Consider the following 12313-nt stretch of genomic DNA (forward strand, 5'->3'; position numbering starts at 1 on the left):
CGGAGAACTATTTTTATTCACACTTTTTGAGAGTGGGAGGGGGACAGTGACCACGGGGGGGGGGGGGGGGGGGGGTCATCACTGTGGTTATCTGGTCACTTAGGGCACCTTTTTGTGCCTTATTCGTTCTGAAAGCGGGTCTAGACCAAAATGTTGAAGTTTCAGCCCTAGATACTTTCATTTTGTTCCATTATGACTGTAAAATGTTCAAGTTATGGGCATGCCCTAAGCTCGCCTTTCAAAACGCCCTCGATGCATCCCCTTGTGATATGGATGCACTGCAGAAGAAATTCAAAACCGGTTTCAAAAATACTGATTTGGATGTTTTGAGATGTTTCTCTTTCAAAAATATAGTAACCTATGGAACTTTGTAAGTCTAAATGCTTTGAAAATAAGCCTTGGAGTAAAAAATAAGTTTTGAGTGCCTGCTTAAATTTCTTAAGGTCTCAGGATAAATGGAAAGTGGGAGCTGATTCTATAGCAAAGGAGCAATAACTTTGACACAGGAATGGCAGGTACAATCCAATCTGATACAAAGATAAGAGGGGATATTGTCCTGCTTATTTTCGAAAGAGAAAAACGCCTATATTGCAACCCAAATCGGGAGATAGACGTTTATCTTTCAAAAACGACTAAATTGGTATAATAGAAACAAAACTTTCAGTTTGTCCGTATCGCTCGTACGCTCAGATACAGACGCCCAGACAAGGGGCGTGTTAGGGGCGGTGTTACGTGGTGGTCGTGTACAACGTATAACGGATAGCGAAATGATTTTGGGTGGGCGGGAACATGGGTGTCATTGCTTAGACCCGAAATAAAAGTGACCAGAGCAGGGGGGAAATCGTCTTTAGACCCATTAGCGATTGTGTGGAGTTGGAGAGTGGCGAGATCGTTGTTGGGAGAGCTGAATTGTTGGTTGCCGAGAAAGCTGATTGTGTGGAGTACCTGTTACGTTCGTCTGTGTGCCCTAGTCGGAACGTTGTCACCCTCACCTGCCTCTTTTGTGTCTTACCTTTTGACCTTTCCCTACTCCTCCTCCTTGCTCTATCGGGCCCCTTCTCCTCCCCCTATCCCTCTCCATTCACTGTTCCCACTTGTATATTGTATTCCCTGACCTCCGTTTGTCTCTGTGTTCCCTGTACTGTTTGGGGAGTGAGTGGCCAGAGGGTGTGTTCGGAGTGAGATTCTGTGTGCTTCTGCTGTTTCAGTACTACTACTAATACTTGCACTGGTGGGGAAATGGATTCACTAAATTCACTGGCGGCTTCCATGTTAGAGGAAGAGGCCACGCACCGCAGGAGGTATTTACGGCCCCGAGTATTCAGGCCCCGCACCACCTTCCTAGACCTCACTGACCAGCAGTGTCTAACAAGGTTCCGGTTTGAAAGGGCGACCATTCAGCAGCTGTGTGAGCAGCTGAAACCCCTCCTTCAGCCCCAGACCCGTAGGAATAACCCCATCCCTGTCCACCTCAAAATCACTGCCTCTCTCTCTGTCCTGGCCACTGGGAGTTTTCAATCTGTATTAGCTGCTAACACAGGGCTCACCCAGGCTTCTATTTCACAATGTCTCACCCAGTTCCTGGATGCTTTTCTAACTCACGCCTCTCACTACATCACTTCCCCCCCCCCCCCCCCCCCCCCCAGGCCCTGCACAACAACATGGCTGCCTTCAATGCTGTTGCTAGATTCCCCTCGGTCATAGGTGTGATTGATTGCACACACGTTGCCCTCAGACCCCCCCCCCCCCCAGCCACACGAAGCCACCTACAGAAACAGGAAGGCATTTCATTCTATGAACATGCAAGTTGTGTGTGATGCCCAGGGGGAGATATTAGACGTGTGTGCCAGGTACCCGGGTTCCACCCACGATGCCTACATCCTACAGCACTCAGGCATCTTCCGCAGGTTTGAGCAAGGGGAGTTCCCTGGTGGATGGCTACTAGGTAAGTGCAACATGGATGTACCCATACTATATTTCCTCCACTGGGCAACCCTCCGCCCTGGCTTCCTCTAGCTCACTCCACAACCCACTATCCTAACCCCCCCCCCCCCCCCCCGTACCAGCTCCAAGCAATACACACTCATCTATCTCATTGTGCTTTTCTCCAAAGATGACCGAGGCTACCTGCAGAGGACGTGGCTCATGACCCCCATGGTGCACCCACAACCAGGGGCAGAAGAAACCTACAACAGGAGACATCGGAGCACCCGCGGGATCATTGAGCGGACCTTTGGCCTACTGAAAAACCGATTCCGCTGTCTGGACCGGTCTGGAGGGGAACTCCTCTACAGCCCTGAAAAGGTGGCCAAGATCTTCGTTGCCTGCTGCATGCTGCACAGTTTGGCCCAGCGCAGAGGACAGGCCCTCCCAGAGGAGCCACAGCCACCAGAGGAGGCCCCAGATGAGCAGGAAGAGGAGCCCCCTCCACCCCCAGCCCACAGAGCAGAGCTCACTGCTTACCAGCTTGGCATCAGAGCCAGACGACGACTCATTGAAACAATTTTGTTTGAAAGTAAGTGCACATTTATTTCTATTAATCACATAACTATTAACATCACACCCCCCCCCCCCCACCACCACCCACCAACCCTCACCCTCCAGCATGTCCCATCACTTTCCCCGTCCCCTCTTACCCCTCCCACTGACTTCCTTTGCAGCTGGTGCTGCAGGGGAAGTCTGTTCAGACTCCTCTGATGGGCTGCTCCCACTGTCGTCCTCCGTATCCACGCAGCAGCCTGCGGCTTCGGCTGCCTGTGGAAATCCGGCCACCTTGTTGGCTGTAGCCCCGAGCACAGGACCCAGAATGGGAGCTGGTGTGGTGGGTGCCGCAGTAGTGGCTGTGGAGGCGGACGATCTCAATGCCCACCTCTTAGCTGGTGGTTGCTGCCCACTGGAGGAAGTGGATGGCAGGTCTTGCGGCAGCAGCACGGCTGGAGTAGGTGCTGTGACCTGAGGGCACAGGCCCTCGATGCTGTGCTCCAGGCATTGGAGTTGCTGGAGCATAGCATGTTGGGCCTGCAGCACCTCCTGGTGGGCTTCCCTCTGAGCCTGGAGCAGGTCCTGGTGGGCTTGGAGCTGTGCCTCCAGTGCTTCCCGCTGCAGCTGTAATTTTTGCTGCCGGTACTTCTCCAAGTGCACATTGTGCCGCAGCAACTCAGTGGCCATCCGCAGTAGTTCCCTCCTCTGGCTGGATGGCCTCTGGCGAGGAGCTGGCCCCCTATCTGCATCCTCCTCATCAGCAACGTCTGCCGGTGTTGGAGGTACAGGCTCTGCTTGTGCTGCTGGTGGAGGTTGAGCCTCTACTGCTGGTGCTGCAGGTGGTGGAGGTAGAGGCTGTACTGCTGGTGGTGCAGGTGGTGGAGGTTGAGGCTGTCCTGCTGGTGTAGTCCTTTGTTGGGACTGAAGGCCACTAGGGCCAGCCTCCTCAGAGTCATCACCTGTATAGCACAAGGGTGAGGAAGTGTGTTGGTGAAAATAACTCACTTTTGTCTTTCAGCATTCATATACATTGCCCCACACTTGATGACCCAGCAAAGAGATGGTGAGGAGGAATGGGAGTGACACCGATGTGAAATACAGCCCCACAGGCAGCTGGGTAGAGGTGGTGGACGGATAGCCAAGAGAAGGACACCGCTCACAACTTTGTGGACAAGCTGTTTGTTGTATATTTGTTAAAGTGAAGGACATTTCAGCATGTCTTGTGTTACTACTGACTTGGTACACTGCCTAGAACTGCTTTATGACCCCGATTACAGGCTCCTTAAGTTTCATGCATGTGGCCCACACTGACTAGAGCACAGAGGTGACAGAAGGAAATATGCACAGTTTGGTGATGGGAAAATAGAAGGGAGTAGGGAAGGAAGGGCCCCCAAAGTTGTGCCACAGTAGTAACCTACACACGCCCATAGGAGCCAAGTGTAAAGTATTATTGGGGGTGCTAAGCCCAGTGCAAATAACCCCTCCCTGGACACCTACATGATATTTCCTCAATATTGGGGGTGCTCAAACACCCACAGCACCCACAGAGTCTGCTCCTATGACACACATTAATACTACCACTACTCAAATAGAGCTTACAATGTAATTAAGATGCACCACAGTCAGGACAAGTAAGAGGGAAGCCAATGACTACGGTAGGAATAGAGAGTAAGGGTACGGAGCAAGTGAGTAGGGGTTAGGAGGTCAGGACACCATCATAAAGGTGGGCTTTTATTCTACATATTAATACAGCCAGAGACACACCCTGGTGAAACTCCTCCCCCCACCTCCCTCCTCCTGCCCCCCCCCCCCCCCACTCCTTACCTCCCTCCTCCTGGCCCCAACTTGTATAACACAGTGTAGTGCAGCACAACAGATACCCCAGCTTCATAATGGTTGACCTATCTGAGCCCTCAGGCTGCCGAGGTGTCAAGGGACCGGATCCCGTGGATGCCCTCCTGGGGTAGGAGGGCGTAAACCATGAGCTCCATGGGGGTGAGGTTGGCGGTGTCATGTGATGCGGGATTGGCCCCAGCCTTCCTCCTCACATCCCGCCTCAGCTTGCGCCACTTGCGCTTGCAGTCTTCCACGTCCCTTGCACAATGGAAGACTGCATTCAGCCGGTCACGTAGCGCCTCCCATTCCCGCTGCTTGGTTGCAGCCAGCCTCTGTCCTGTGGGAGCAAACAGATTGGCGTGCCGTTGCTCTATCTCCTGCACCAGGAGCTCCACCTCAGCATCAGAAAAATTACCCTTCCGGGTTAGGGGCTGGCGTGGCGGCATTGTACCAATGAGTTTCGAAAATACGGAGAGGGGCGTCTAAATAGTCGCCAGGAATGCCCATGTTGGAAAGGGATAGGCGTGTCTGATATGGGCGCTTTAATTTCGATTATACACAAATTTCCTAAACATGTCCAGCTGAGGTAGCGATTTGGGCCATGTGATTTCAATTATGGGTAGATAAGTATGAGCGTCCCCACCTGCCTTCCCTTTCTTGATTGCCATTTAAACCAGCATTTCCTGTGCTGGGACGTTTGTGGTTCTTATTACCATTAGTTTACAGTGTTTTACCGTCACTTATAACGTTTGTGTTTGGCAATGTATGCTTGGGTACACCTGTGTATTGGGGGGGGGGGTGGTTTGTTACATTTGTACCCCGCGCTTTCCCACTCATGGCAGGCTCAATGCGGCGGGCAGTGGAGGGTTAAGTGACTTGCCCAGAGTCACAAGGAGCTGCCTGTGCCGGGAATCAAACTCAGTTCCTCAGTTCCCCAGGACCAAAGTCCACCACCCTAACCACTAGGCCACTCCTCAGCCAACACGGCTTCCGTTTCCAGTCTTCCACATCCCGTGAGCCTCCCTTACTGTCTCCCATTCTCTCTGCCTGGTAGTAGCAGGCAGTCTGTGGAAGCGAAGAGATTGGTAGAATGGCACCAAAGGAAGCACCCATCGGTAAGGGTCATTTCACTGACGCTGAAATTAAGCGAGTGGTCCAGGAGATAGAAGCTGGACTACACAATCTTGCAACACACATTCAAGGTAAGCTCATACTTCTCAGCCACCTCTTCTCTTTCTGCTCATAATCAAGGAGTGTCCATTCACTGTATGTAGTCTGCAGTCAACTCCCGGGCTCGCTTTTCCCAGGTTCCTGTGCACAGGTTGGAGGCCATCAGCGCCGTTCTGTGTAGTTTTGGCAGGTCCTTAATGCTGTGGGCCAGCTGTTGGAGCTGCTGTATTGGTTCCCGGTAAGTTCCATCTTCCTTGTTTTTGTGGTGAACCCCAGTCCCCAGTTATGAAGTGGGCACCCATTCTCAAGTTCGATAGGAGGGGGAGGGGGAATAATATATGCAATGAATGTCTTGACCACATTATTGAACACTGTCCTACAATCCTCCATAGTTATGGAACAACAACATTTCTAACATGTGGTAGGCTGCAAACTAGGTTCAAGGTGGCCACAGGTACTGCCTACTGAGCCCTTAAGACATGGTGAGGGAGAGGATTTGTAGTTACAGGTCCAAACCCAAATTACCTGCAGGTGGCTACAGCCTGGTGGCTGCAGTGGCCTAGTGGTTAGAGCACCAGCCTTGTAATTACAAGGTTGCCAGTTCAATTCCCACTGCTGCTCCTTGTGATCTAGGGCAAGTCACTGAACCCTCCATTGGCTCAGGTCCAAACTTAGAGTCATCCTGGGACAGAGAATGACCCAGAATACCTGAATGTAAATATCCTTGAGCTACTACTGGAAAAAGTGTGATCAAACATCCAAATAATGAACACCATATTTATTTGTGTCCTTCTGTAACTCTTGTATTATATTGCAACTGTGATGGAGTAAGCATCCATCTAATGGTTTTCCCATTGTTTTCCCTTTTCTCCTCAGCACTATATACAATTGCTGATGCATTGAATGTGAAAAGATGAGCCAGCTGTTTGTAGCTCCTTTGTGGCCCCCCCCCCCCCCCCCCCCAATGTGGTTTGGTTGTGGGTAAGGATCTCTGGCGATCAGAGAGCAAACATCGTCTATGTGCTACCTAGGGTTATGTGCACGTTTGTACTTGGCAGATCACAAGTGCTAGACAGCAAATCTATTATTTATGCCACTCTGTGCTGTGGGGCTGTATGGTAAGGGGGAGGGAGAGAGGCTGGATGGCCATTTGTGTTCCTCAACAGTAATAGCCATCCAGCCTCCCCGGCCCACCCCACTGCACATATGGCCATGCAGGTTGGAATGAACAGGTGGGCTCCTGTATGGGCACCATTATCACAGACATGCATCAACTTTCTCATTCACACTTCACATTTCATGCAATGCATATTGCTGCCTCCTCTCACATCAACACCACCATTTGGTTATTTGTAATGCACAAGGTACAGACACACACAACCTGTTATATGAAATAGGAAAAATATATTTTTGTATAAACCCCAACATTTTCCCCACCCCCCCCAATCCAACAAATCCCCACCACCACCACAACACCTCCCCCCAACCCATACATATCCCCCCACTCCCACCCCCAATCCAACAAATTCCCCCCCCCCCCAAAGTATGTCAAGGGCGGCCCTGCCCTCTTAGCAACGCCCTCTGTAGCAGGGTAATGAGCAGCACCCTCAATGGGCCGTGGAGCTACTACTACTTTGCATTTCTATAGCGCTACAAGGCGTACGCAGCGCTGCACAAACATAGAAGAAAGATAGTCCCTGCTCAAAGAGCTTACAATCTAATAGACAAAAAATAAAGTAATCAAATCAATTAATGTGTACAGGAAGGAGGAGAGGAGGGTAGGTGGAGGCGAGTGGTTATGAGTCAAAAGCAATGTTAAACAGCTGCTCATTACCCTGCCTTATGGCTCTGAGCTCCTGCAGCACCTGGTTCTGCCCATCTACCAGCTGCTGCAGGAGGCACAGGGGGGGATGGGTCCTCCATAATGTCCTCATCAATGATGAGGACCCCCTCCTCCGAGTCCTCCTCCTCCTGGTGGGCCTCCTCCTTCTCCTCCTGCTGGTGCTGGAGCCCTGTGTATGTAAAAGGAGTGTGGTTGAGATCAGCACATGCAACATGGCTTGCATAGTGCAGTAGCTGGGTGTCCTGAGGCGGGGGATGGGGCAAGGTGTGGTGAGCCGTGGCCTATACCCATGGGGACTGAGATGCATCAGATGACATGACAGGGAACCCTGGAAGCTTCTCTGACACAGACCACACAGAACATGTTGGCAGACCACACTCATTGCTGACCAGCATGTTTGCATTTTGATATGTGACGACGGTTTGCTGACCTGTTTTTGTGGTTTTTATTGTTGGGGGGGGGGGGGGGCGTTGGGAAGGGTGTTTAGCATGTCATCTCATTCATCTTGGGGGGAGGGTCGATGGAAGTTGCAGCCACACTCATGGGAGGGCACCTGCAACCTGAGTCCTTGATCTGGGACAGATATGTTATTACTTACTAGTTGGCTATTAGCCACATGGAAAGTGATATTGTACAGTACATTTGCATTATTCAATAAATACATTTACAAATGAGTACAGGTGTCCTGTGTTGAAAACTTACGTCGAGCCCTCAGGTGCCGTCACACTGCCCAGATGATGTGAGGGCTCTCCCGCCTCACACACCGGAACCTCCTCCGGAGGGACTACAGGTCCCTGTGAACCCCGAAGCATCTGTAAGATATAAGTTTGTAGAGCAGGAGTCAGGGGGTGGTCCTTCTAGCCCTCTGCACACACATTCATTTGTCAATCAAATAGCAGAGAGGGCCAACACTGTTGGGGGGGGGGGGGGGGCATTCCATTGGTACAGATGCTCATAGGAAACACCTTTTTTAAATTTTTGGGGGTGCTAACCCCAGTGGAGATAAGCCCTCCCTGGACACATACAAGGAATTTATTCTATATTGGGGGTGCTCAAGCACCCACAGCAGCCACAGAGTCGGCTCCTATGCAGATGATGCCATAGGGCCATGAGGCTAGAAAGTCCCGTTTGTATGCATTATAATTTATGCTTCTTAAACGACTAATATGTCTTATCATTACCATGTTATCAAGATCCTTCTGTATGCTATACATTTGTTTTGTTAAATGTTTCCACCAATCATGATGTATTGTAAGCCACATTGAGCCTGCAAAGAGGTGGGGAAATGTGGGATACAAATGCAATAAATAAGTAAATAAAGAAATAAATTATTGTTGGGATGTGGGAATGGTTGTCCTTTCCAGTACATACATTTTATTACTGATTGTGCATGTACCCATATTACTCATTGTCCTTGCATGCACACTCCAGTTACTGCTTACAATGATAATGAAGCTGTTATATGTGTAGGTACAGGAGGGGGACCTGATGGGGGGGGTGGGGGGTGGCCCAAACACTTACCTTTTAAGCCTCTCCCTGATGCGGGACCAGGCTCTCATGGCCTGGATCCTGGGGGCAGGTGGTGATGGTGGATGAAGAGCCTGTGCCGGTGCCTAAGGCACAGCCACACCAGCAGCAGGCTGTCAGCCTCACTAAAGTTTGGCTCACATCGCAGGTGTGCCATATTTTTCAGTGAGAATAGGTGTTGGAAAACAAGTGCCTTATATGGACGTCGTTTCGTGCACAGCTCCATATATGGATTACCATCCTATATATGGCCCTATCAGCACATGGACGCCGTCGTAATCATAGACGTCCTTGACGTGCATGAATGGTTGTTATGCGTGTGCGGGCCCTTCCTGCATGCGGAACTTGCCTTATGTAGATGAGTATGAAGCACGCGAACCTTTTCACATATACACAATATGCATATAGCTGCATGTTCAGTAGGTACAGTGCATGCAGTTCCGGACATCCAGATAGGGCACATATGAGGAATATTCGGTGGAGCAACATGATCTTCCTGTATTTGACGCGTATGAACATAAGTACATAAGTAATGCCATACTGGGAAAAGACCAAGGGTCCATCGAGCCCAGCATCTTGTCCACGACAGCGGCCAATCCAGGCCAAGGGCACCTGGCAAGCTTCCCAAACGTACAAACATTCTATACATGTTATTCCTGGGATTTTGGATTTTTCCAAGTCCGTTTAGTAGCGGTTTATGGACTTGTCCTTTAGGAAACCGTCCAACCCTTTTTAAAACTCTGCTAAGCTAACCGCCTTCACCACATTTTCCGGCAATGAATTCCAGAGTTTAATTACACGTTGGGTGAAGAAAATGTTTCTCCGATTTGTTTTAAATTTACTACACTGTAGTTTAATCGCATGCCCCCTAGTCCTAGTATTTTTGGAAAGCGTGAACAGACGCTTCACATCCACCTGTTCCACTCCACTCATTATTTTATATACCTCTATCATGTCTCCCCTCAGCCGTCTCTTCTCCAAGCTGAATAGCCCTAGCCTCCTTAGTCTTTCTTCATAGGGAAGTCGTCCCATCCCCGCTATCATTTTAGTCGCCCTTCGCTGCACCTTTTCCAATTCTACTATATCTTTCTTGAGATGCGGCGACCAGAATTGAACACAATACTCAAGGTGCGGTCGCACCATGGAGCGATACAACGGCATTATAACATCCTCACACCTGTTTTGCATACCTTTCCTAATAATACCCAACATTCTATTCGCTTTCCTAGCCGCAGCAGCACACTGAGCAGAAGGTTTCAGCGTGTTATCGACGACGACACCCAGATCCCTTTCTTGGTCCGTAACTCCTAACATGGAACCTTGCATGATGTAGCTATAATTCGGGTTCTTTTTTCCCACATGCATCACCTTGCACTTGCTCACATTAAACGTCATCTGCCATTTAGCCGCCCAGTCTCGTAAGGTCCTCTTGTAATTTTTCACAATCCTGTCGCGAGTTAACAACTTTGAATAACTTTGTGTCATCAGCAAATTTAATTACCTCGCTAGTTACTTCCATCTCTAAATCATTTATAAATATATTAAAAGGCAGCGGTCCTAGCACAGACCCCTGAGGAACCCCACTAACTACCCTTCTCCATTGTAAATACTGCCCATTTAACCCCACTCTCTGTTTCCTATCCTTCAACCAGTTTTTAATCCACAATAGGACATTTCCTCCTATCCCATGACCCTCCAATTTCCTCTGTAGCCTTTCATGAGGTACCTTGTCAAACGCCTTTTGAAAATCCAGATACACAATATCAACCGGCTCCCCTTTGTCCACATGTTTGTTTACTCCTTCAAAGAATTGAAGTAAATTGGTCAGGCAAGATTTCCCCACACAAAAGCCGTGCTGACTCGGTCTCAGTAATCCATGTCCTCGGATGTGCTCTGTAATTTTGTTTTTAATAATAGCCTCTACCATTTTCCCCGGCACCGACGTCAGACTCACCGGTCTATAATTTCCCGGATCTCCCCTGGAGCCTTTTTTAAAAATGGGCGTTACATTGGCCACCCTCCAATCTTCCGGTACCATGCTGGATGTCCAGAACAGCATGCACTGTACTTGCAGAATAACTATGTACATTGTTTTACTACTTTCTGATTTGGTCGTTTTTCACCTGCGATAATCGAATGTATAAGGGCGCCCTATTTACTACCCTTTATGCACCCCTCATTTGGTCGTTTGCAACAGGGATAATCGATTATTGAAAAACGTCCGTACTATTTTTCGATTATACTGGCCTGATTTTGGACGTTTTCGTAAGGACGTCCTAATGCATACTTGGACGACCTTTCAATTATGCCCCTCTAAGTAATTTTGGCTGGGCTGAGTGCAATGTGAGGGTAGATGTGTAAGGGATAAATTAGCTAATTCATAATAAAGGTGTATTAGAGTAAAAGACTTGGTATGCGATGGTAAGGACCTAAAATGGAACTCAGTAGGTTATAGCCAACCAATGTTTTTCCTTGAGAAGAGGTGTGACTGTAAAAAAGCACTTAAGCTTAACACTTCTACCAATGATTGGCGTAAGTGCTCGCACTTGTTAGACGTATGTATATTTGGTTACGCTAGTATTCTATGAAGGCCAGTAGGTGCCTATGTTCCTTTATTGCAGAGGTGGGCAACCTCGGTTCTCAAGGGCCACAACCCAGTCGGGTTTTCAGGATTTCCCCAATGAATGTGTTTGAGATCTATTTGCATATAATGGAAACAGTGCATGCAAACAGAACTCATGCATATTCACTGAGGAAATCCTAAAAACCCTACTGGGTTACAGCCCTTGAGGACCAAAGTTGCCCACGCCTGCTTTATAGACTAGGCTCCTACCAGGTGCCCAATTATAGAATTACCTTCCAAGTGATTAAAGAGGATAAAACTGTTTGATCCTTGGAAAATGTTGTGCTTTATTAGGTTTGCTTTTGTTGATCTATATGGGTTTCTTTGTTTGTTTTTGCAGGGAGGTCCTGGCCATTTATATCTCTTAAAGAATAAAGTTGCCACTTTTGCCAAAGTTGAGAAGGAGGAAGACATGATCCAGTGAGTTCCTTGTTCTCTATGCTGTGTCTTTTGGGTATTTTTCTCTGGCTGGTCTAGTCTGTGTGACTTCTCCAGAGATGGAACCTTTCTGTTTCCATCTCTTTGTTACTATCATGACCTTTCTCGGAGTGGGAGTTGAGTTTGACTTTGATGTTGATGGCCCATTCTCTTCCCAGTAGTAGATCTGAAAAGATACTATAGGTTTTGAAGGGCTTTACACTTTAACTAAGCTGTCTATATGAACACTGGAGAGTCTTTCTGTTCTGATTTTTTCCCCCTGTTTTCTGATTCCTGGGCTTCTAACTTGGGCTGTAAGTGCTTTTTCTGTAGTGACACTAGGATATTTTTCACTTGAAGTCTTTTCTGGGACAAGCAATTGTTCTACAGATCTCAACAAATTTTGGATTGGGAGC

General features: G+C 48.7%; 1 protein-coding gene across 1 annotated transcript in view; it reads left to right on the plus strand.

Moving 5' to 3' along the window:
* Positions 1-12313, plus strand: part of NSMF (NMDA receptor synaptonuclear signaling and neuronal migration factor) — a 742397-nt gene that overhangs the window by 651247 nt on the left and 78837 nt on the right. The window contains exon 12 of the mRNA XM_030206612.1: positions 11821-11900. Within this exon, the coding sequence (XP_030062472.1) occupies positions 11821-11900 (80 nt within the window). The remainder of the gene's footprint in view (positions 1-11820; positions 11901-12313) is intronic.

The sequence above is a fragment of the Microcaecilia unicolor genome, chromosome 6 (assembly GCF_901765095.1).
Source record: "Microcaecilia unicolor chromosome 6, aMicUni1.1, whole genome shotgun sequence".
Lineage (NCBI taxonomy): Eukaryota > Metazoa > Chordata > Amphibia > Gymnophiona > Siphonopidae > Microcaecilia > Microcaecilia unicolor.